Raw genomic sequence first — 26,979 nt, 5'->3', positions numbered from 1 at the left:
CATTATACTCAATCATGAAAAACTGGGAACTTTTCCTCTAAGACCAGGAACAAGACAAGGATGTTCACTCTCACCAATTCTATTCAACATAGTACTGGAAGTCCTAGCCACAGCAATTGGACAAGGAAAAATAAATAAAAGGCATTCAAATTGGTAAGGAAACTCACTATTTGCAGATATCATGATACTATATACAGAAAATCTTGAAGACTCCATCAAAAGTCACAGGATACAAAATTAATATAAATAATATTTTTTTTGCATTTCTATACACTAATAATAAAGAAGCAGAAAGAGAAATTAAGAAAACAATCCCATTTATAATTGCACCAAAAATAGTAAAACACCCAGGAATAAACTTAACCAGGAAGGTGAAAGACTTGTCCTCTGAAAACTATGAAACACTGATCAAAGGAATTGAAGATGACACAAACAAGTGGTAAGATATTCCATATTCATGGAATGGGAGAACCAATATTGTTAAAATTTCCATTAATTTCCCCAAGCAATCTACAGATTTAATGCAATCCCTATGAAAATATCAACAACATTTTCCACAAAACTAGAACAAATAATCCTAAAATTTGTGTGGTACCACAAAAGACCCTGAATACCCACAGCAATCTTGAAAAAGAAGAAAAAAATGGGGAGTATTGCAATCTCAGATCTCAAGATACACTACGCAGTTATGGTAATCAAAAGAGTATGGTACTGGCACAAAAACAGACACATAGATCAATGGAACAGAATAGAGAGCCCAGAAAAAACCTATGCTTTTATCCAATTAATCTACAACAAAGGAGGCAAGAATATACAATGTGAAAATGATAGTCTCCTTAACAAATGGTGTTGGGAAAACTGGACAGCTATGTAATTAGCGATACACATGAAAAAGAATAATATTGGACCACTTCTTTACTCCAATGGACCACTTATTTATACTCCACAAAAATAAACTCAAAATGGATTAAAGACTTAAATGTAAGACTTGAAAGCACAAAATTCCTAGAGGGAAAGAAAAAAAAGGCAGAATCTCTTTGACATCAGCTATAGAAACATGTTTCTACATATGTCTTCTTTGGCTAGGGAAACAAAAGCAAAATCAAACTATTGGGACTACATCAAAATAAAAAAGCTTTTGCACAGAGAAGGAAATCATCAACAAAACAAAAAGACAACCTACTGAATGATAGATGTTTGCAAATGATACACCAAAAAAAGAGTTCATATTGAAAATATGTAAAGAACCTACACAATCCTACACCAAAACCCCCAAATAATCCAAGTAAAAATGAGCAGAGGACATTTTTCCAAAGTAGACATACAGATGGTCAACAGACACTTGAAAAGATGCTCAACATCACTAATCATCAAGAAAATGTAAATCAAAACCATAATGAGATATCACCTCACACCTGTCAGAATGACTAAAATGAAACACACAAGAAGTAACAAGTGTTGATGAAGATGTAAAGAAAAAGGAACCCTCTTCCTGCACTGTTGGTAAGAATGTAAGCTGGTGCACCCACTGTGAAAAATAGTATGGATGTTCCTCCAAAAATTAAAAGCAGAATTACCATAAGATTTAGTAATTCCACTACTGGGTATTTATCCAAAGAAAACAAAAACACTAATTCAAAAAGATACATGAACTACTATGTTCACTGCTGCATTATGTACAATAGCCAACATATGGAAGCAACCCAAGTGTCCACCCATAGATGAATGGAAAAAGAAGGTGTGATACACACACACACACACACACACACACACGAATATTACTCAGCCACAAAAAAGAATTAAATCTTACCATTTGTAACAACATGAATGAACCTATAGGGTATAATGCTAAGTGAAGTAAGTCAGTCAGAGAAAGAAAAATACCATATGATTTCACTCATATGTAGAATGTAAGAAACAAAACAAAGGAACAAAGGGGAAAAAAAAGACAAACCAGAAAACAGACTCTTAACTACAGAGAACAAACTGGTGATTGCCAAAGGAGAGGTGGGTGGAGGAATGGGTAAAATAGGTGAAGGGGATTACGAGTACACTTATCATGGTGAGCAGTGAATAATGCATTGAATTTTTGAATCATTATATTGTACACATGAAACTAATATAACACTCTATGTTAATTATAGTTGAATTAAAAAAGTAAGATAAAATGGGGCTCCTGGGTGGCTCAGTTGGTTAAGCCTCTGACTTCGGCTCAGGTCATGATCTTGTGGTTTATAGGTTCGAGCCCCATGTCGGGCTCTGCACTGACAGCTCAGAGCCTAGAGCCTGCTTTGAATTCTGTGTCTCCCTCTCTCTCACCCCTCCCCCCTCACGCTCTGTCTCTCTCTCTCCTTCAAAAATAAATAAACATAAGAAAAAAATTTTAAAAAAAGTAAGATAAAATAACAGCAAAAAGAAAAAAAAAACCTGATATAGGACCTTGGAGCAAAATATTTAATGGCTGGAGAGAAAACCAAGATGATTACATATTAAATATGCATATCTTTCCATATTCTCCCATCCCTCAAAGAAAAAATAACAAAATAAAAAAGATGAAGTGTTATTCACTATAATAATGATCACTTTGGTGTTTACTCTTTGCCAACCACTGTTTGAAGTACTTAACAAGTATTAGTTATTTAATCTCCACTGCAACTCTGTGAGGAAAATATATTTATTATCATCATTTTACAAATAAGGAGACTGAGGCACAGAGAGTTTAACTTGATCAGTATCTCACAGCTTGGAGGTAGGTCACCAGTATGCTAAACTGCTTCCCACAATTATCTGAGCCTGGTTACAAACTGGGTAGAGTCACCCTCTCATGGAATGAGTTTAGGGCCACTTACAATAAGACCACAAATCATTACTGTGAAGAAGATGATAATTTTAGTTTGATAGTAGATAATCCTTTAAAAATCCCACATAGTTGGGGCACCTGGGTGGCTCAGTAGGTTATGTGTTGACTTCAGCTCAGGTCATGATCTCATGGTTTGTGGGATTGAGCCCCATGTTGGGCTCTGTGCTGACAGCTCAGAGCCTGGAGCCTGCTTCAGATTCTGTCTTGCTCTCTCTCTCAGCCCCTCTCCTGCTTGCACTCTGTCTCTCTCTCTCAAAAATAAATAAACATTAAAAAATTTAAGAAAAAATCACACATGGTTACCAATCCGGTTTGAGAGACACATAATGTGAAAAAGCTGCAAATGGATGTGAGTGGCCAATAGGAAGATTAAAAAGGAAATAAAAGGTCATAAATCCAGGGAGCAAAATATATCAAAGGCCACTTTTGGTAATATTGAAGGCAGAAATCCCTTGATAAATATTCATACAATGGACCATAATGCTAGGTAGACATGAGACCCTGGGACCTGCTGGCAGCATGGCATGGTACTGTAATCATGCACTGGTGTGCAGGGTAATCTTGCATGTCTTTATGCTATTTGTCTTTTCCTAGGAACTGTACCAAAAAAAGTAATACTGGATTTTTGGTAAACATGTGGTACAAGAATCTAAGATACCATTATTGTAAAATATATTTATATTATAAAAAAAACTTAGGGGGAAAAATAGACCTTGCTGGTTTATAATTAATGAAAACATGGGTGTTTACAAAGGCAAAGAAGATCTAGGCTTCCACAAACCCCACTAACTGATGTTAAAGAACAGGGAATGCTGTAGAGGGGTAGAAGATGATTCTAGAATCCAACAGTTGTGACTCTCCCACAGTACGGTCACCTGTTTGGTTTTCTTTGACAGGGCAGGAACTGGAGCTGTCTCCTGCTGCATCATTTCTGTGTCTCCTTCACCATCTGATGCCTCTAGGAAATATAAAGTTTAACAATTAGAAAAGCATGTCTCTCTCTCTCTCTCTCTCTCTCTCTCTCTCTCTCTCTCTCTCTCCCATTGCTAGTGCAATCTTGGTACTCCCTTTCTAGAAGTTTCTATCCTTGACTCAATAATTCTAAGAAGCTGAATTCAAGGAAATGATCCAAAATGTAGAGATTTAAACACCAAGATATCAGTCTTTTCTATAAAACTGCAAAAGTGCAGATTATCCAGATGCCTAAGATTTGAAAATGTTTACTTATGGAGCACTTATACTGATCTTACAGATATTAAACTTGTCATATTCAGATAAGAAAGTTGCTGTTTGGAGGGGTAAAGCAATTTGCCCCAGGTCACGCACCCAGATCTATTTGAGTCCAAAGTCTTCTCTGCAAGCGATATTGCCTGTCCTGAAAACCAGCAGCTCTAGATACCTCGGCACTGGCCCTGGGGGAATGTTAAGAGACTGTGACAAAAGGATTATAGACCAATGGAAATACTTATTTTGAATATTTTAAATCTTTTGACAATGGAAAAAATTAATTCTTACTCTAAGAGTCATGAAAAATGTAAGTTTTAACAGTTTTCCTGTTTATAAAGCTCTACTGAAGAAACACAGCAACTATAAATTTCTCATTTCCCACAATGCCATACTGCATTCCAGATTTTAGCAGTTGCTCCCTTTAAACACATTTTTTGAATCTTTGAAAGGTTTTACTCACTTTCTTTGAATTTCTCTATGTATCTCAAAGTCAAGCCAAAATGTGAATTTGTGAGCAACCTTGGTTAGAATTCATATTTAAGTTCAAATTAACCAATCTGGTAGTCCTAAGCTTTTAAATGTTTGCATATTATGGTGGTTAGTTTCCTATGATAACTTGATTGGGCCATGGGGTATCCAGATATTTGGTCAAACATTATTCTGGGTGTTTCTATGAGGGTTTTTGGGATGAGATTAATCTTTGAATGGTAGACTGAATAAAGCAGACTGCCTTCCCTAATGTGGGTGGGCCTCACTAGATGAAGGCCTGAGTAGAACAAAAAGGCTGACCTTCTGCTGAGTAAGAATTTTTTCTGCCTTTGGACTTGAACTGAAGTATCAGTTCCTTCTGCATCTAGAGCCTGTCAGCTTTCAGACTAGAACTACACCATCAGCTCTCTTAGTTCTCAGGCCTTCTGACCAGGATTGGAACCTGGGTTCCAGCTGGCCACTTCAGAGTACAGATGTTGGGACTTGCTGGCCTCAACGACTGCACAGGTCAATTTCTTATTTTACATATGGACAGATATAGATAGAAAAAGATACAGATATAGATCTCCTATTGGTTCTGTTTTTACAGAGAAGTGAAGACACATATTTCTAATTAGCTGTATAGCATGAAAAAAAGGATTCTACCCATAGACTATTAGCAGGTAGAAGATTAATAGGGCTTCTAAATGAGTGATTACGTTGGCATTAATAGCATTTATAGAACTTCTACTTCATTTATAGAACTTCTGCTTCTGGAAAGATAGTAATAGTAGGAGTAGTAGCATTTTTCCCTCTTCCTCCTGCTAAGTACAGCTAAAACTCCTGGACATTATATATAAAACAAACATAGAAAGGCTAAACGTAGAGAGAAGTAGGCACTTTGGGACTTTGGGGTATAAATGACATCACAGTAGTTAGTTTTCTGGGTTTTCTTTTTGCCTCATTATCTCAGGCTTGGAGCTAAATAAGCCAGCAACTTGGAAATGCCAATGGGAGCAGACAAAAAAAGCCTTACCAAACATCTGTTCTATTTAACAAAATGACCAGGAAAAAGACAACACAGTAAGATGGAAAATGTTTAGACAATAACTATTTGACTCCAAACACCACCAAAAAAAACCAACCAACCAAACAAAAAAACCAAACTGGCTCCGCCCACATCAGCAAAGGCTGAGTGGGGAGCCTAGACTTTCACTCTTGCCAAGCTGTAATGAGGTACCCCAACACCTCCTCCACTTTCCACCAGGGTGTTATCAGAGATGGTCAAGCAGGGAATGAAACCCCAAAGGGATTTTCATCCCTTAAGGGTAGTAACAAAGCCCTGTTCCCTCCTCCCATCACTACCACCACCATTGCAGTATCAATAGAGACCGTATGGTGAGCCTTGAATTCCACTTCCTCTGGGCAGTAATGAAGTGCACCTCTCCCTCCCCACTAGGATGGTATTAGAGGAGGCCTGGTAAAGTGTCAGCACTTTCCATATGGCAAAGTGTTAACAAGGTCACACTCACCCTAGTGGTTTTAACAACCACTAAAAAAGCTATACAAAGGGATACACTCAAAAACACATAAATAAAAATAGAATTTTGAAAATGTTCAAGGAACAAAAAGGAAAGAGAAAATAGAGAAACTAAAAACAGCAAACAGATAAACAGAATAAAATGGAAGATTTAATCCTTACATATCAATAATTACATAAATGTAAATGGCCTAAAAATGCAAATTTAAAGATAGAGATCGACAAAATAGATTAAAAAATATGCCATTTACAAGAAACTTTCCTCAAATGTAATAAGATATACAAGTTGAAAGCAAAATGATGGGGAAAATGTAACATAGAAATACTGATCAAAAGAAAGCAGAGTGGCTATATTAATATCAGATGAGTGGCTTCAGCGTAAAGAAAATTATCACAGAAAGAGAAAAATTACCATTCTGTAATGATAAAAGTGTGGCTGTATCAAGGAGATAAAGCAATCCTTAATGTGTATGCACCACATGCAGGAAGGAAACGCAGGAAGGAAAAACTGATAGAAATGAAAGAAGAAATAGACAAAAGTACAGTTCAGTGGCAAACTTCAAGAGTTCTCTTTCAAAAACTGAGTGAATTACTAAACATAAAATCAGCAAGAATATAGAAGAATGAAGTGACAACAATTAACCAATAGGATCTGATCAACATTTGTACTCAATACTCCACTCAACAGAACACAGTCTTTTCAAGTGTTGTGGAACATAGCCTAAGATACAGCATATTCTAGGCCATAAGACATCAACAAATTTAAAAGGAATTGATAAACACCATGTATAAAAGACTTACAGTAAACATTATACTTAATAATGAAAGGCAGAATGCTTTCTCCCTGATTGGGAACAAGGCATAGATGTCTGTTCTGACCGGAATTATTCAACATAGTGCTAGAACTTTTCATCAGTGCAATAAGGCAAGAAAGGAAAGGAAAGGCATATACGTCAGAAAGGAAGACATCAAACTGCCCCCATTTGCAAATGACATGATTGTTTACATAGAAAATCCCAAGAAATCTAAAAAAAGTCTACCCCCCAACTCCCAAACCATGCTAGAAGTAATAAGTGAGTTTAGCTAAGCTGTAGAATAAAAGATAAACATGTAAAAATTTTATTTCTATATATTAAGCAACAAACATGAACACAAAAATTAAAAATACAATGCCATTTACAATTGCTAAAAAAAACTTAAAATACTTAGGTGTAAATTTAACAGAACATGTACGGGACATGCATGCTTAAGACTACAAAACACCAATGGAAGAAATCAAAGAAGACCTAAATAGAGGTGCCTGGGTGGCTCAGTCAGTTAAGCATCTGACTCTTGATTTTGCCTCAGGCCGTGATCTCATGGTTCACCATCAGGCTCTGCACTGTCAGCAGAACCTGCTTGGAATTCTCTCTCCCTCTCTCTCTGAAATCAAGAGTTGGATGTTCAACAGACTGAGCCACGCAGGCACCCCTACCCAATTGATTTTTAACAGCAGCAATTCAAGAGAGGAAAAGTAACCTTTTCAACAAATTGGGGAAAAAAACCATAAGCAAAAAAATGAAGACTTACCTAAGTTTTACACCTTATACAAAATTTACCTCAAAAATGGATCACAAATTTAAAGGTAAAATGTAAAACTATAAAACCTTTAGAAAAAAAGGAGAAATCTTTAGGATCTAGGGTTAGGCAAAGTTCTTAGTTTTGACACTGAAAGTACAATCAATAAAAGGGACAATAAATAAGTTAGACTTTACCAAAATCGAAAACGTCTGCTTGGCAAAGACCATGTTAAGGGGGCAGAAAAACAGGGTACCGAGTGGGATAAATATTTGCAAACCACATGTCTAACAAAGGACAGACCAGTATCTAGACAAAATAAAGAATTCTCAAAATTGGACACTAAAAAACTAGGCAACAGAATTAGGAAATGGCAAAAAACATGAACAGACATTTCACTGAAAAGTAAATAAGTACAGGAAGATATGTTCCATATCATTAACCACTACAGAAATGCTAATTAAAGCCACAAAATATCAGTACAAATCTACCAATGGCTAACATTAAAAACAGCGTCAACACCAAATGCTGATGAGGATGCGGAGAAACTGGATTTTCATTCACTGCAAGTGGGAATGGAAAATAGTACAGCCACTTCATTCCGCAAATGGAAAAAAGTTTGGCAGTTCCTTAAACATACAGGGGCCTGGGTTTCTCTGTTGGTTAAGTATCCGACTCTTGATTTTGGTTCAGGTTACAATCTCCCAGTTGTGAAATGGAGCCCCATCTCCCATGTGAAATGGAGCCCATGAATCCCCCTGCTTGGGATTCTTCTCCCCCTGTCTCTCTCTCTGTGCTTCCCCCACTTGAGCTCTAACAACCAAAAACATGAGACATGCAACTACTATACAACACAGCAATTGCACTCCTGGGCACTTATCCCAGAGAAACAAAAACTTAAGTTTAAACAACAAATTGTCCAGAAATGTTACAGCAACTTTATTTATTATTTATAATAGCCCCAAACTAGAAAAAAACCCAGATGTCCTTCAATAGGTGACTGGTTAGACAAACTTGATATATGCATACTATAGAATACTAATCAACAACAAAAAGAAATAAACTATTAATACATAAAACCTAAGATAAATTTCCAGAGAATTATGCTTACTGAAAAAAGCCAAGCCCCAAAGGTTACACACTGTGTGATTCCATGTATACATCATTCTCGAAATGACAAAATTCTAGAAATGGAGAACAGAATAGTGGTCTCAAGGAGTTAAGGAAGGAGTAGGGTTGGGGGGATTAGGTATGGTTACAAGAGAGCAACAAAAGAAGGATTCTTGTGGGGATGGAAATGTTCTGTATCTCAACTGAATCACTCTCAAAATCTTTGTTATTACCATTTACATATACATATAGCTTTGCAATTTGTTACTATTGGGGGAATCTGGGTAAAGGGTGTATGTGATCTCTCTGTATACTGTTTCCTACAATTACATGTGGATCTATGATGATTTCACAATTAAAAAGTTTAATTTAAAAAGTGTTTAAAGGAAATATACCTTCTTCTTCAGGAAGCCCAAAATTATTATGCTGCAAAGGCAACAGGTGTGTGGTACCAGAGTCCCATCCTGCTGCTGGGCTACCCCTGTCACTGCTGTCCTGATTAGAAGAGCCAGAAAGGCAGCAGAATTCAGAAATAAATTCAACCCAGGGAGGCCATGATGAGTCTTCAGAAATAAAAGCCTCCAGGGTAAGGTTGCCACAATAAATACAAAAATATAAAAATTATTGAATAATTTTTTTAGTATAAGTATGTCCCAAATATTATATGGGAATATCTATATGGTATTAAAAATTATTCATCATTTATCTGAAAGTTGAATTTAAAGAGGAGCCATGTATTTTTATTTGCTAAATCTGGTAACCCTACCTGGGGAATTTCTTTCCCCATCAAAGCCACCTTTAGTGCTGTGAAATTTCTCATACTGGCTTCCCTTCACAGATCCTCCTTTCTCTTAACATCCTCCAACCCATCTTCATCTGGGATCTTTCAGGGAAGCCTTGGCTGACCACACAGCCCTCCTTCTTTCTGTTGTCTCTGTACTTCTAAACTTAACTTATAAATCAGCATATAATTTTATCCTTGTATATAGTGTGCTTTTATTGCATAAATGTTAGGCTTTCTCTCTGCTGACCCATAAATACTGTGAGGGTATCCATTAGTGCCCCAAGTATTTAGCCCAGTATTGATTAAAAGTAATGTGGCACCTGGGTGGCACAGTCAGTTGAACATCCCACTTTTGATTTCAGTTCACGTCATGATCTCATGGTTTGTGCTGACAGCTTGGAGCCTGCTTGGGGTTCTCTCTCTTCCTCTCTCTTTCTCCTCCTCCCCCAACCTGTGCATATGCAAGCTCTCTCTCCCAAAATAAATAAACTTAAAAAAAGGAAAAAGCACTCCCCCATACCTATTGCTTCATTTGTATTTCTATTATAAAAGTAATATACATTCTACATGTAAAACATCAGACCACTTACACAAATCTTCTTTTATTAACTTTAAAAGCCATTTCAAGATAAAGTGGATAAAATGCAAATAAGTAAATAAATGTCAGAATCAAACACCAAAACTTTTAAAACTCATATAATGCTTTAAAAATTTTTTCTGGGGGCGCCTGGGTGGCATAGTCAGTTAAGCATCCGACTCTTGATTTCGGCTAAGGTCATCATCTCACTGTTCATGAGTTCGAGCCCCACTTTGGGCTCTGCACTGATGGCAAGAAGCCTGCTTGGAATTCTCTCTCTCCTTCTCTCTGCTCCTTGCCTGCTTGTTCTCTCTCTCTCAATATAAATAAACTTTAAAAAATTAAAAATCTGAATTCTGTATTCCTCCATTGCCCAGAATCGGATAACTGAAGAGTACAGTCTGTATTTTAAGAAGTCTAGTTGAAAATAACACATTTTTTAAAGGTATGTGACTCTTATGCAACAAAAACCCATGAGAAATATTTAAAATACCTTGCTAACCAAATGCTCTAAATCTGAGTTACTTTCTGAGCCAAAAAATTATTTCATCTGAAACCTTTTAACATATAAAATGAGATCATCTCATTTCACTGTAGGTTGAATAAATTAGTTGTTTCTTTAGTCTGCAATGTTTTTTGGTTCCAAAAGAGAAAACTGCTTTTCTGAAATAAAGATGCTAGCTCTGTGATTTCCATTAAGAGAGTATTAAAAGAAAAGTATGGGACCCAACCTAGCAAGCCTGGTTCCAGCTCCCAGCTTCCTCTAGAACTGCTGGCCTTTGAGGAGGTTAGGCCAGGTCTCTGCTAATTAGTCCCAGTGTCTGACTGGGCCTCTCGAGTGGAGTCAACAAGATGGGGCAGCTGCATTTCCTACTCCCTGAGAGTATACTGGAAAGAAAAGAAAAGAAAAGAAAAGAAAAGAAAAGAAAAGAAAAGAAAAGAAAAGGAGAAAGAAAGGAAGAAAGAGAAAGAAAGAAAGGAAGAAAGAGAAAGAAAGAAAGAAAGGAAGAAAGAAAGAAAGGAAGAGAGAGAAAGGAAGAAAGAAAGAAAAGAAAGAAAGAAAGAAAGAGAAAGGAAGGAAGGAAGGAAGGAAGGAAGGAAGGAAGGAAGGAAGAAAAAAAGATACCACTAGATGGAACTGGTTGAATTCTTCCAATACAGGAGTCAAGTATACTGTCCCTTTCCAACCCAAGGCAAAAAGGGTATGCAAAATTAAAAAGTTGTACATATTTTCTCTTTCCCTCAGAGATTGTAGACCATGGCACAAACACACCTGTAGCACCCTTCCCTAGAACTATAGGGAAAGTAGAGGAGAAACCAGGTATGGGATGTATGAAACCAAAAACTAGTCAGTGGAAAATCCTTCCAATTATCAAAAATATAAAACTCTAAGAGAATTAGGTTCCCATTTTTGTCTATTCAAAATGAAAGGCCTTTCCTGTAGGAACACAGTAGATGGTACATTTTATATAGTTTTCAAGAAACCATATATATTTTGTTCTTATTTGATGGGGATGAGTAAAATAAAAACTTTCAGAATTCTTGTGTTTACAGCAGTACTGTTATTTCTTATTTAAAACAACTACTTTCATACCTAATTTTATATCAGTAATTTTATATTCTTTTTCTAAGAGAGGGGCCCTTACATTGAAAAGCTCAGGTCTCACAGGGTGCCTTGGTGGCTCAGTCAGTTAAGTGTCTGACTTTGGCTCAGGTCATGATCTCACAGTTCATGAGTTCGAACCTGGCATCAGGCTCTCTGCTATCAGTATAGAGCCTGCTTTGGATCCTCTCTTCCCCTCTCTCTCTGCCCCACCCCAGCTCGTGCTCTCTCTCCCTCTCTCTCTCAAAAATAAATATTAAAAAAAAAAAAAAAAAAGCAGCCCAGGTCTCATAAAAACCTTGATGTGCACTGGCTAATAACCTGCTGAACTCCACTAGTTCTCAGTTTCTCAACAAAACAAACTACTAAAACACACAACAGTAATGGATAAATTTCAAAGGCATGATGCTAAGTTAAAGACACACAAGATTCAAGAGGATACATAATGTGTAATTCCATTTATTTAACATTCTGGAAAAGGCAAATTATAGGGACAAAAACCAAATGAGTAGTTACTGGGGACAGATACGGAAGACTTCTCAGGGATGACAGAAATGTATCTTAACTGTGTTGGTGGTTACACAACTGTATTCATCTGTCAAAATTCATTGAACTGCACACAAAAAGGGTAATTATACTAAATGTAAATTAATCCTCAAGCAACCCAACTTTAAAAAATAATAGACCCTAACTTTCATTAAACAATATGTAACACTTATGCGATGTCACACAACTAATATTGTGACAGAGCTGGGATTTAAATCCAAGAGTCCATGATTTTAACAGCCACAGTAATTTTGCCTGAAAAGATGCTGCTTACAGTTTAATGATGTTTCCTTCTACTCCTTGATTACTGAGAGTTTGTTGTGTTTTTTTTTAAATGTTTATTTGTTTTTGAGAGAGAGAAGGGGAAGGAGCAGAGAGACAGGGACAGAAGATCTCAAGGGGGCTCTGCACTGACAGCAGCAAGCCTGAGGTGGGGCTTGAACTCACCAACCATCAGATCATGATCTGAGCCGAAGTTGGACGCTCAACTGACTGAGCCACACGGGCGCCTCAAGTTAGTTAGTTACTTATTTTTGAGACACAGAGAGAGTGTAAGCGGGGCAGAGGGGGAGAGGGAGAGAGAAAGAATCTCAAGCAGGCTCCTCGCTCAGCGCAGAGCCTAATGTGGGGCTCAATCCCACAACTCTGGGATCATGACCTGAACTGAAATCAGAAGTCAGATGCTCAACCAGCTGAACCACCCAGGCGCCCTTTTTCTATTTAATTCAGCTTTGGTAAGTGACATTTTTCTAGGTAATTGGAGATTTTATCCAACTGATCAAATTTATTGGACTTGATCACTGTATGTAGCTATGTTTCCTTTTTTGTTTCTCCCTTTTTTTTTTATTTGTACCTTATTTTTTCTTGTTCAACTTTGGAGAGGTCTTTAAAAAACAATAACAACCAGGTTCTGTATTTATAGATGTTTTCTATTATATTTCTGATTTTTACCACACTAATGTTCTTTACTTTCTTTGGGTTTACTTTACTAATTTTCTCACTTTTGTACCTGGATAGCTAGCCCACTAAGTTTTTCTTTTTCTGATGTAAGCATTAGGCTATATATATTCTCTAAATATAACTGAAGTTGAATACCATAGGTTTTAATGTTATAGCATTTTCATAATCACTTAATTCTAAATAGTTTTAAAGTTCCACAACGATTTTTCGTTGATGAGTTATCTGGAAGTGTATTTTTAAATTTCCAAAACAGATTTTTTTCATTAACTTTTTTCAGTATTGTGGTTAGAAAAGTGGTTTGCATATTAATTATTTGATATTTGTTAAGACTTACTTTATTTTCTAGCACAGGGACCACCGAACTTTTTAGGTAAAGGGCCATATAGCAAATAGGTGGAGTGTATGGAGAGCCATAAGCTCTCTGTGAGTAACTACTCAAATCGCTGTTGGGCAAAAGCAGCCCTAGACACTGTATAAATGAATGGGCATGGCTGTGTTCTGATAAACTGTATTTACAGAAACACATCCTGGCTGAATTGGGTTCATAGGCCACAGTTTGCCAGGCCCTGGCCTAGTCCGTAAACAATTAAAAAATGTGTCAGTGTTTTTGAATAAAATGTATAATTTCTAATTGTTAGGTGCAGAGTTCTACATATGACCATAGATAAACTTGTTAATTATGTTTTTTTTTCAAGTTAATTATGTTTTTTAAATCCGTTATATGTGTATAAATTTTTTAAATATATTTTTCTTAAGTTTACTTATTTACTTTGAGAGAGAGAGACAGACAGACAGACTGTGAGTGGGGGAGGGGCAGAGAGAGGCGGGGACAGAGGATCTGAAGACGCGGGCTCAGCAGAGATCCTAATGTCGGGCTTGAACTCACAAACCATGAGATCGTGACCTGAGCCGAAGTCGGATTCTTAACCGACTGAGCCACCCAGGTGCCTCTATGTCTAGAAATTTTTATGTCTTATTTATCAATGACTGACATATGCATTAACATCTCGCACTCTTATTTTGAATTAGTCCATGTTTTCTAGCTATTCTACTAATTTTTATTTACACATCTCATAAGTATATTAGGTGCGTGCAAATTTAGAATCGTTACAGCTTCTTATTGGTTGAATTGTTCCTTTTATCACTATGTTGTGACTCAGTTTTTAAAAATCCATCTTGTTTAATTTAGTTTAATTTCACTTGTTTGAGGGGGTGCTCTATATTTCTAGAGGGGTCAGCTGTTCTCTGGGAAATCTAACTATACATGCTGACAACTAATACTGGGGACACAGCTGTACTTCAACAGTCTAAAATGTTTTGCTAAAATTACTCATCCCTAAGAGCCAGAATGTTTTATTTGGCCAGGAGAAGGAGGACTGGGAACTATTCTTCAAGAACCTTGTTCCCAGCTCATTAAGGGACTCCCACCAGCATCACTGAGAAAGAACACAATTCCCACATCCAAAGAACATGACCCTGTGAAGAGAGAACTCAGTGAAGGCCCTAAAGGCCATACTGGCAAAACAGAAGCCAGGGGAGGTGAGGGGGAGAGAAGAGGAGGGGAGGGGAAGGGAAGGACAAACAGTGAAAAGCACATCCAATGAAAGAAAGGGCTCTCAATTCTGACTCCACTTATACCAACAGTCGTCATGCTCCATCCTTTATTGCTTTGTATACTTTTCAAAAAAATTACTCATGCCTGAAAAATAAGTACTTATCATCAAGGAGGCCACACCAGAAAATAATTATACTGTCTGTAAGTGTATCTCTCATTTACTCCAACTGTCCAGAATGCTAGCCCTCCCTTTGTCCTTGTTATCTCTGCTTTTCTATCAAAATCTTACCCCTGTCCTCCAAAATTCATCCTCTGAAAGTAAAAACAAGACTATTTTAGGGCTCTAATCTAGCAAGTAGTTGCAATTTTAACTGAGAAAGAAAAATGTGGGACAAAGGAGAACAGAAATGAAGAATTCAGTGGTAGGCTGCAGAAGGAGCAGGAAACCCAAGTCTGTGGCGCCCAATCCAGGGCCCTTGGTGACTTTGGGAGGGGCTGCTCAGAGAAGCTCCGGCAGGTTCAGCCTTTAGTGTCCTGGTCTTTTCTGGCCCTCCAGTCCCAGGTCCAGGTGCAGGGACACTGGCCCGCTGAAAGTCTCCCAGAGGTCTGTACTGGCTTTATGTTTTACCTGGCATATGCCTCTCCAGTTTCGTTCTGTTTTTCCTAGCTACCGTCTTTCCCTTTTTGCCTTCTCACTTTCATATACTGCAAGAAGCTGGCCACGATTTACCCTTTTCTTCTCTCAGGTTCTTTTCCTTCTCTCCAAAAGATTCCACAAATGTTTAGAAACAAATGTTTCTAAATGTAAGTCCCTGTGAGTTGGCTCTATCAGAAGTTTTCTTGTCATTCTGCACTGGAAGGAGGAATGTGGGGGGGGGGTCCCTTTTCCCCTTTCATTTTGCCATCTCTGGTGGCAACTGCTACAAGCCTCCTCTACATTCCAGTAATGTATTGTTTTCATAGCTGAAGATGTCCCTAGCAACAGATCCAAGCTCTGCTTACAAAATATGTTGCCAGTTCACACAGAAAATTTTAGAGTTAGAAAATTTGGAATGACATGGTTTGCAAAACTCAGAACCGGAGTCGCTTAATGGGTTCTGAAACTCTGAAAGAAAAAGTAGAGAAAAAGTACTTTACCCTGAAAGAAAATTACTAAGACCAATAAGGTCCTCTCAAAAATGTATAAGAAAAAAATGTTTCACTTTCTCTTTGTGGAAATCTTAAATGTTACCAAGTTTCTGTTACCATTTCCATGTCAGCAGAACTAAATTTTAAAGGTTATTTTTAAATATTTTTACTGGTCCAGGTTAGTAAGCCTTCCCTCGCCTCCCCCCGCCCCTCCCCTCCCTGCCCTTCCCTTCCCCTCCCCACCCTTCCCGTCCCGCCCCTCCCCTCCCCTCCCCTCCCCTCCCCTCCCTTCTGCACACAGGGTTCCTCAGTAACCACCAGCCCATGTCAGGCGCAAAGCATTCAGAGCCACCAGAACTTGACCTTTTGTGTGAACTCTCAGACTGAAGCCTGGCCACAGTGACAGAGAAAGGGACCTTTAAGGTAAAAAATCAGGATGCCACAGGACCTTTCCTACCTTTAAATTACAAAAATGCAGTGAAGATTATGCAGATATCAGAGGACAACTCTGCAGGCAGAATAGCTACCTGCCTGTTGTCTGTCCATCAATAAGGCATTAAAAAAATCTCATTTTCTTTTAACTTAAGGAAAAAACTAGTTAAGTCAGCTTGGGCAAGATGACCTAACGTTAGTCTTGAATGTTAGAGCTCCATCTTTCTTCTAATTTAAATGTTAGTACATTTATATGTTTGGGGGGTGGTTTTCAAACTATGAGTAATTTCAATTTAATCTTTTTCTGGTCAACTTTTGTAGCCAGAGTTAGGTAAGTAGAACCATGGGTACTGGCAGTGGCATTCTGGGTCTTAATAGAATTATTACGTTTATTGGATGAGCATGTTTGATACATTGGGAAGCACTGTTATATAAATCCTCAGTTCCTGGAATAGAAGCTAAAAATAAAGTAACTCTTACATAGTCCTTATTTTGTGCAAGACACTGCTGTAAATGCTCTACAAACATTAACTCATTGAATCTGCATATCAACATTATGGGATGGGTGCAGTTATTATCATCTCTTTTACAGAGGTGGAAACTGAGGCACTTGCCCAAGGTTAAAGACAGAGCCAGGATTTGGATCTAGGCAGTCCTAAATTCAGAGTCTGCTCCTTATGCAATACTGCTCCTCTAACTTGAAAGCAAACTTAGAAGCTCTCTGGTGGTACTAGTCTGTAAGTAGGGTATTGGATTCCATGGGGCTTTGTGGGTAAAGTCCAGTTTAACATAATGTTTTATGTTCTTAAAATTTGCACACACTCATCTAACCGGGGCAGAAGCTGAGGCATGTAGTGAGCAGCTCCGCTTCTCCAAAATAAAACCAATACCAGAAATACCCAATTAGTACAGATTATCTGTCAGTAACTTTCCCTCACCATCTCTGCTTCTAGCCTACATTTGAGCTGGGGAGAAAATATATCCTGGTTTGCCTAGGCTACTTCTGGTTTATGCTTTTCTTTCCCACTTCCCTTCTGGTTCAGTATACGTCTTATTGCAGGGATTCTTTAATATATTAGTATGCATTACTATTCTCCAAGTGTGGGAATGGAAATGAGGTCATCCTTAGGCTTATTTCACCCCTGAACTCTGCTCTTTGCAGCACAACTGTTAATAGCTCCCAGAACAGTGCACTGCACATTTTGGGAAGCATCACTGTAAAGGAGTGATGGAAGAGGTCCTAGAAAGCTTACACTCTAGTTCCAACTTTTGTGATCTTGGGAAAATCACTTACTTTATGCCAGTTTTCTCATTTGTAGACTGATGAAGTCATACTGCTGTGATTTATGATTCTCCTCTGGTTCAGGCCAATTTCTATTACGAATGCTATATACCCTGGACATGTCAAAATTTCCAGAGTGAGGTAGAATGTTGAAGTATAGAGGGATAGGGTAACATTTAAAAAAATATAGGTGAACATGGCTTGTTATATGGGTATGTGAGTTACATCATGTCCCCTGAACAGAAATTTCATAAGGAAAACGCCTATGAGGCTGCTGCTAGACCTGCTACCCACTCACCCTCATTATAAAGTGTGATCCCAAGAAAGAGAAATGTTACAATGTAAAAAGCACACTGTTTCTGTAAAGACTACCCTATAGCCTTTAGAGACTTCAAGTACTTATTAGATTACTTAACGTATGCTCTTAATATACATCTTGTGAATCATTAAAGGTGGGTGTAATGTTCACGTGACCTGCTTCAGAACGCTTAACTTTCTTACCCAGCTTTTCAATGGAAAAAGCCAGAAATTATCTGCCTTTTTGGGTAGTTTAGAATAAGGAAATTTATTTGCATCATCCTTGTAGTTTCCTACTGGTAAAGTAGGCTTAAGGATATTAACTTATATGAGAACTACAACTACATGGGAAATATACAGAAGGATTTGTATCTGGCATGATTCTTAAGAACCATAATTCTGAGGTTTTACATGACAGTCTGGGACAAAACTGAGATGCAACCGTCTTATGGGGTGAATAAATAAAATAGGCTAAAGCACGACTTGATTTTGTCAATTCTATACTACCAATTTGATGAAGTCAATATTAAAAAAATTTTTTTACCCCTTTCCTTGTTATAAAAATAATAGAGACTAACTGTGGAGATTTCAGAAACTTTGGTACCACTATAAAAAGATGGCATCACTAGAACAAAAGATCCACTACTATGATTTTGAAACATTCACTTCTACCTTTTGTTCTGTCTCGGTGTGTATATGAGTATACTTATGTATATACACACACATGCACACAAGTTTACATATCTGGAATTACATATCTTATATACGTACTGTGTCTTTTTAAAAAATTATTTTAGAGAGAGAAAGAAAGAGAGGGGGAGGGAAGGAGAAGGAGAGGGTTAGAGAATCTTAGGCAGCCTCCATGCTTAGCATGGGGCTCAATACCACAAGCCTGGAATCACGATCTGAGCCGAAATCAAGAATCAATCAACTGAGCCACCCAGTCACGCCTGTATCTTTTAATATTTTTTTTTTAAATTTTTTTTTTCAACGTTTATTTATTTTTGGGACAGAGAGAGACAGAGCATGAACAGGGGAGGGGCAGAGAGAGAGGGAGACACAGAATCGGAAACAGGCTCCAGGCTCTGAGCCACCAGCCCAGAGCCCGACGCGGGGCTCGAACTCCCGGACCGCGAGATCGTGACCTGGGTGAAGTCGGACGCTTAACCGACTGCGCCACCCAGGCGCCCCTGTATCTTTTAATATTATATCATGAGCAGTTTCCCATGTCAGTACTCTTGAAAACCATTTTTTATTGCCTATATAACAAACATTTGTTTGCCCACATTTTATTTGTTATTCTATCATTACTTAGATTATTTCCAATATTTTGCCTTTGCAATATATTTTTTAGATTTTACGTATTTCTGATTAGATTTTTTGTATTCCTAGTTAGAATAGATTTCTAGAAAGGAAATTACATTGTAAAAGGTATGCATGTTTTTTAAGGTTCTTAACTGTTTTCCAGAAGGTTTTGGGTCAATTTTTAAGTCATCAACATCTATTTAAAAAAATCTTGTTTCATCGCACTCCAGAAAGTACTGAATTTTTAAATATTGCCAGTAGGTAAAAATGATATTGCAATTTAATTTGCATTCATTTGGTTATGACTGAGGACATATTTTACTCTTTTTATAATCCATGTATATTTCTTATATGAGCTGAATAGTTTTAACCTTTATTTATTTGTCAAGAAGGGTTTTGATGTTTTCCTTATCAATTTGTATAAGTCTTTTAATGTTGGGTTTAGTTTTTAAAGGTGTTATATCTTTTTTTTATAATTGAAGTATAGTTGACATACAATATTAAACTAATTTTAGGTGTGCAACATAGTGACTTGGCCTTTATATACCTTATGAAATGATCAACATGATTAGGCTAGTTACCATCGATACCATACAAAGTTACCGAAATATTATTGATTATATTCCCTATGCTGTACTTTACATGTCTGTGACTTTTTATTTTATAACTGAAAGTTTTTACCTCTTAATCCCTTTTACCTATCTCACCCATCCCCCAACCCCCTCCCTCTGGCAACCACCAGTTTGTTCTCTGCATCTATGAGCTTGTTTTATTAATTTGTTTTGTTTTATAAATTCCACATACAAGTGAAATCATATGGTATTTGTCTGTCTCTGACTTATTTCACTTAGCACAAAACCTTTTACCTCCAACTATGTTGGCAAGATATTTTTTATGGCTTAATAACATTCCACTTTGTATATGTATACCACACCTTCTTTACCCATTCACTTAATAATAGACACTTAGGTTGCTTCCATACCTTTTGTAAACAATGCTGTGATATACATAAGGGTGCATATGTCTTTTCAAATTGGTATTTTTGTTCTCTTTGACTAAACAGGCAGAAGAGGAATTACTAGATCATATGGCATTTTTTTTTTTTTTAATTTTTGAGGAATATCCATACTGTTTTCCATAGTGGCTGCACCAATTTATATTCTCACCAACAGGGCATGGGGTGTTCTCTTTTCTCCATATCTTTGCCAACACTTGTTATATCTTGTCTTTTTGATACAGGCCATTTTGATGGGTGTGAGATGGTATCTCATTGTAGTTTTGATGTGCATTTTCATGATGATTAGTGATGGCAAGCATCCTTTCAGCTGTCTGTTGGCCATCTGCATATCTTCTTTGAAAAAATGTCAATTCAGGCCCTCAACTTATTTTCAAATTGAATTATTCATTTTTTGGGGTGTTTTTTGGTATGAGTTCTTTATATATTTACTGCTTATGTTTTCTTTAAGAGTTTTATGGTTTCAGGTCTTACATTGAGATCTTTAAACAATTCTGAGTTTATTTTTGTATATTGTGTAAGAGAGTGATCCAGTTTCATTCTTTTGCATGTAGCTGTCCAGTTTTCCCAATATCATTTATTAAAGAGACTGCCTTTTCTCTACTATATATTCTTTGTTTAATGGTTTCATTTCTGGGGTCTTTATTCTAGTCCATTGATTTATGTGTCTTTTGTGCCATACTGTTTTGATTGTGATAGCTTTAAAGTATGCTTTGAAATCTGGAAGCATGATACCTCCTGCTTCATTCTTCTTTCTCAGGATTGCTTTGGCTTATTCGAGGTCTCTTGTTCTAGTTCTGTGAAAAATGCTATTGTATTTTGATAAGGGCTGCACTGAATCTATAGAGTGCTCTGTGTAGTAAGGATATTTTAACAACATTAATTTTTCTAATCCATGAGCACAGTATTTCTTTCCACTCATTTGTGTCATCTTCAATTTCTTTCATCAATGTCCTATGGCTTTCAGAGTACACTTGAAAATTTTCACCTCCTTGGTTAAACTTATTCCTAGGTATTTTTTCCTTTTATGAATTGTAAATGTGATTGTTTTATTTATTTCTCTTTTTTGGTAGTTCATTGTTAGTGTCTAGTTTTTGTGTGTGTGTGTGTGTGTGAGGTGTTTCTATATGTGAGGTGTCATCTACAAATAGTGACAATTTTATTTTTTTCTTACTAATTTAGATGCCTTTCATTTCTTTTTCTTGTTTGATTGGTGTGACTAGGACTCCCAGTACTATGTTGAGCAAAAGTGGTGAGAGTAAGCGTCTATATCTTGATCCTGATCTTGGAAGAAAAGCTTTCTACTTCTCACTACTGAGTATGATGTTAGCTGTGGGTTCTTTTCTATATGGCCTTTATTATGTTGAGGTATGCTCTCTCTATACTTTATTGAGTTTGTAAATATATGTTGAACTTTGTCAAATGTTTTTTTCTGGATCTTTTGAGGTGATGATATGATTTTTATCTTTTACTTTGTGAATCTGGTGTATCATGTTGATTGATTTATAGATATTGAACCATCCCTGCATCCCTAGAATAAATCTTACTTGATCATGGTATATGATCCTTTCGATGCATTGTTGAATTAGATTTGCTAATATTTTGTTGAGGATTTTGCTTCTTTGTTCACCAAGGATATTGGCCTGTAATTTCTTTTTTTTCATAGTGTCTGTCTAGTTTTGTTATCAGGGTAGTGCTGGCCTTGTAGAACGAATTTGGAAGCATTCCTTCTCTTTGATTTTTTGGAATAGGTTGAGAAGAATAGGTATTAACTCTTGTTTCATTTCTGATTTTATTAACTTGGGCCCTCTTTTTTTTCTTGATGAGTCTGATTTTCTTGAGGAGTCAAAAGGTTTATCAATCTTCATATCCTTTCAAATGACCAGTTTCATGGATTTTTTTGGTTGTTTGTTTGTATTTCATTCATTTCTGTCCTGATTTTTTTCCCTTCCTTCTACTAACTTTCAGTTTTGTTTGTTCTTCTTTTTCTAGTTCATTTAGGTGTAAGGTTAGATTGTTTTTAGATTTTTCTTGTTTCTTGAGGTAGGCTTGTGTTGGTATAAACTTCCATCTTAAAAGTTTATCTTCTAAGTTTATCTTCTGTGTCCTACAGATTTTAGAATATTATATTTCCATTTTAATTTGTCTCAAGTTATTTTTTTTTATTTCCTCTGAGTTTTTATTGACCCACTGGTTATTTAGTAGCATACTGTTCAGCCTCTATATGTTGTGTTTTATGCGTTTTTTCCCTTGAAATTGATTTCTAGTTTCATATTATTGTGGTCAGAAAAGATACTTGATAGGATTTCAATCTTCTTAATTTATTAAGACTTGTTTTGTGCCCTAACTTGTGACCTATCCTGGAGAATGTTCCATGTGTCCTTGAAAAGAATGTGTGTTCTGCTGTTTTTGGATGAAATGATTTGTAGATATCTATTTTGTCCATCTGGTCTAATGTGTCATTTAAAGCCTCTATATCCTTATTAACTTTCTGTCTGAATGATCTATCCATTGATATAAGGGGGGTGTTAAAGTTCCCTACTATTATTGTAGCACTGTAAATTTCCTTTTTCATGTCTGTTATATTTACCTATATTAGGGGCATAGAAATTTACAATTGTTATATCCTTTTATCCCGTTATCATTATGTAATGCTCTTCTTTGTCTCTTGTTACAGTCTTTGTTTTAAAGTTTGTTTTGTCCGAAACATGTACTGCTACCCCAGCTTTATTTTTATTTCCATTTGCATGGCATATGTTTTTCCATCCCTTCACTTTCATTCTGTATGTATCTTTAGGTCTGAAGTGAGTCTCCCATGGGCAGCATATTGATGGTTTTTAAAAATCTATTCAGACATACTATGTCTTTTGATTGGAGCACTTAGTCCATTCATGCTTCAAGTAATTATTGACAGGTATGTATTTACTGCCATTTTGTTAATTGTTTCCCAGTTGTTTTTATAGTTCTTCTGTTCCTTTCTTCTTCTCTTGCTTTCTTCCCTTGTGATTTCATGACTCTCTTTAGTGTTAAGTTTGGATTCCTTTCTGTGTGTTTTTGTGTGTTTGTGTGTGTGTGTATCTATTCCAGATTTTTGGCTTGTGGTCACCATAAGATACATATATAACACTGTATGTATATAGCAGTCTATTTTATTTATTTTAAGTTGACAGTTGGCTAAGATCAAACACCTTCTTAAAGCACTACATCCCTCTACCCCCCGTTTTTTGTTTTTGATGTCATATTTTACATCTTTTTAAGAGATTTTATGTACCATTAAGTAATTATTTTAGATACAGTGGATTTTTTGATTTCTGTCTTTTAAAAAAATATTCATTTATTTATTCTGAGAGAATGAGAGCAGGGGAGGAGCAGAGAGACAATCCTAACCACAGAACCAATGCAGGGCTTGATTTTATGAACTGTGAGTTATGATCTGAGCCAAAATCAAGAGTCAGATGCTTAACCAACTGAGCTGCCCATGTGCCCCTGATTTTGGTCTTTTAACCTTCACACTAGTTTTATAAGTGCTTGATTCACTACCTTTACCATATATTTGCTTTTACCAGTGAGATTTTTTTCTTTCATAATTTTCCTCCTTCTAGTTATGGTCTTTTCTTTTCCACTTAAGGAAGTCCCTTTAGCATTTCTTATAAAGCTGGTTTAGTGGTGATGAACTCCTTTAACTTTTGTTTGTCTGGAAACTCTACCTCTCCTTCAATTCTGAATGATAACCTTGCCAGGCACAGTATTCCTGGTTGTAGGCTTTTTCTTTTCAGCCCTTTGAGTATATCATGCCACTCCTTTCTGTACTGCAAAGCTTCTGCTGAAAAATCAGCTGATAGTCTTATGGTATTCCCTTGTAAGTAACTAGTTGTTTCTCTCTTGCTGTTTTTAGGATTCTCTCCTTATCTTTAATTTTTGACATCTTAGTTAGGATTTGCCTTGATGAAACTCTTTCAGTTCATCTTGTCTGAGGCTCTGTACTTCTTGGACCTGAATGTCTGTTTCCGTCCCCACGTTAGTTACTTTTTCAGCTATTATTTCTTCACATAAGTTTTCTGTTCCTTTCTCTCTCTCTTCTCTTTCTGGGACTCCTATCATATGAATGTTAGCATGTTTGATGTTGTCCCAAGGGTCTCTTAAAATATCATTTTAAAAAATCCTTTTCTTTCTGTTGTTCAGCTTGGATTCTTTCCACTACCCTCTTCCAGGTCACTACTGATCCATTCTTGTGCATCCTTTAATCTGCTGTCATTTCTCTCTGGTGTATTTTTCATTTCAGTTATTGTAGTCTTTGCCTCTGATTGTTAAAATATTTTCTATCTCTGTTGAAGTTCTCACTATGCTCATCTGTTCTTTTCCCGAGTTGAGAGAGAATGTATATGACTATTACTTTGGACTCTTTATCATGTAGATTGCTTACCTCTATTTCACTTAGTTCTTTATCTGAGGTTTTGTCTTACTCTTTTTTGGAACAAGTTACTTTGTTTCCTTATTTTGCCTGACTCTCTCTTTCTACATATTAGGTTGATCAGCGATGTCTCTTGGTCTTGATGGAGTGGCCTTATGCAGAATGTGTCTTGTGGGGCCTGGAAGCACAATCCCTGGCCCCTGGTCACCAAACTAGGCACTCTAGGGGTGGCTCATGTGGGCTGCATGTGCCCTCCTGTTGTGGCTAGGCCACCAGCCTGGGTACCCACCCCTTTGTGGGGGAAACCAGTGTTGGGTGAGCCCACCCAGAGAGTGTGGTGGGGTAGAAGCTGCTTTGGCAGGGTGCCAGTCGGGCCATGACCACTGCTGGGTGTGGTAGGGCAGGAGCTGTTTTGGAGGGGTATCTGCTAGAGTGGGTGGGTTGAGTGGGGCAGGTCTGCAGGGAAATGCCAGGGCAGGACAAGTGATGCTAGCAATGTAGATGGAGAGTGTCAGAATGAGCATCTACCAGTGTCAGGCCAGCTAGGCAGAAGAAGGGCAAGAAAAATCGTGCCAGCCAGTGCTTCTCTTCACAGAGAAAGTTCCTACAGATCCCTCCTCCTCTGGCACACACTCTAAAATTAGTCAAAAAATCTCCTTCATTTATGTGCCAGGTGCTTATCAAATTGCTGCCTCTGATATGGGTCTTAGGTCAAGTGAGTTTGTGCACAGACCCTATAAGAAAAAGAGTTTTGGTTTTCTATGGCCCTCTAGTTCTTCCAGAGGTAAGTCCTATTTTTTTTTCAAAACTAGGTGTTATGGGGGCTCATCTTCCCAGTGCAGGGGGTGGGTAGCCAGCGTGGGGCTTGAACCCCTTGCTCCCCAGGGAGAACCTCCATCATGCCTGTGATATCCCTCCAGCTTGTGAGTCACTATATCAACGTTATGGGTCTCGACCAGACCATGTTACTGCCACTCCTGTTTGTCAATGTGGCTTTTTCTTTATAACTTAAGCTGTGGAAGAGCTATTCTGCTTGTCTTCAGGGTGTTCTCAGAGAGTCACTCTATATGTAGTAGGAGCCTTGGTGTGTACATGGAAAGAAGTGAGCTCAGGATTCTCCTCCTCTGCCATCTTAATTGTGATTCCAGATTGTCTCATCTTTTAATTTTTAAAATTATAATTTTTTTATAGAGAGAACATTCATGCATGCAAGTGGGGGAGGGGCAGGGAGAGAGAGGGAGAGAATCTTAAGCAGGCTCCACACGCAGCATGGAGCCCGACATGGGACCTGATCTCACGACCTGAGCTGAAATTGAAAGTCAGACGCTGAACCAACTGAACCACCCAGGTGCCTCTAAAATTATTTTTGATCTACAGATGTCTTAAATGAGATCAAATATGTCATATTTTTTCGTTGAGCTTATGCTTTGAAAAGTTCTCCTCACCCCAAAGTACATACTTTGATCTAATCTTTTTGTATGGCTTAATCTTTTTTTTTAATGCATTCAATTTATATACTATGGAGTAGATTTTTATTGTATAATATAAAGTGGAACTCCAAGTGTCTTTTCAAATCTTTAATCAATTGTCCTAACATCATCCTGAATGATTCTTCCCTTCCTCACTGTCTTGTTATAGTATTTTTCTTTAATCATAATATAAATCATACATATGCAAGGGTCTAGTTCTATTGATCTGTTTGTCAATCTTCTGTGGGTATGACACCATAATGTTATTTAACAAAACAAACTGAGCTTTCTTCTTTTGTTCTGTTTTCCTAAATTGCCATCCTATTCGGGTACAGGGAGTACCAAGAGAGGGAGCTCCAGATTCAGGCCAAAGCCTGAGAGCACTGAGAAAGGGCCAAGGATGAATGGGAGGTCAGTAAGGATACAGGGTCAGCTGTTTCTCTCCAGAATGTCACATCACACCTTTGTAACCCAACAGCCTCTTGTCTTTGGGCATGTTAATTCACATTTTTGTACTGTTGTTTCCTTACATATAAAATAAAGTTGTTGAGAGGATTAAATGAATTAGTGTAAAACACTTAAAATGATGCACAGCCCATGGTAAACACTGTCCCTTATTTGAAGCTATCTTCCACCTATATCATGCCACTGAAATTATTATTGCTAGGGACACCAATGATTTTCTAACTGTCAAACTGATATGGCACAGGGATTAAGATTACAGGCTCTCTAGAATCTGGCACCCTGGAGTAGAATCCTACCTCTGCCATTTAAAGCTGTGTGGCCTTAGAAAAGTTACTTGTTCATTCTGTGCCTTAGTTTCCTCATCTATAAAGTGGGGATATTAAGGGTG

The 26,979-nt window shown here is 37.3% G+C and overlaps 1 protein-coding gene across 4 annotated transcripts in view; it reads right to left on the bottom strand.

Annotated features, from left to right (window-relative positions):
- Positions 1–26,979, bottom strand: part of CMSS1 (cms1 ribosomal small subunit homolog) — a 383,830-nt gene that overhangs the window by 29,001 nt on the left and 327,850 nt on the right. For all 4 annotated transcript variants that reach the window (XM_040484304.1, XM_040484305.1, XM_040484306.1 and 1 more), the window contains exon 2: positions 3,736–3,818. In XM_040484304.1, the coding sequence (XP_040340238.1) occupies positions 3,736–3,818 (83 nt within the window). The remainder of the gene's footprint in view (positions 1–3,735; positions 3,819–26,979) is intronic.

This window comes from Herpailurus yagouaroundi, unplaced genomic scaffold (assembly GCF_014898765.1).
Source record: "Herpailurus yagouaroundi ecotype Mexico unplaced genomic scaffold, PumYag 162, whole genome shotgun sequence".
Taxonomy (NCBI): Eukaryota; Metazoa; Chordata; class Mammalia; order Carnivora; family Felidae; genus Herpailurus; species Herpailurus yagouaroundi.
Note: the sequence above shows the minus strand (reverse complement) of the source record. Positions and strands in the feature narration are given on the sequence as shown.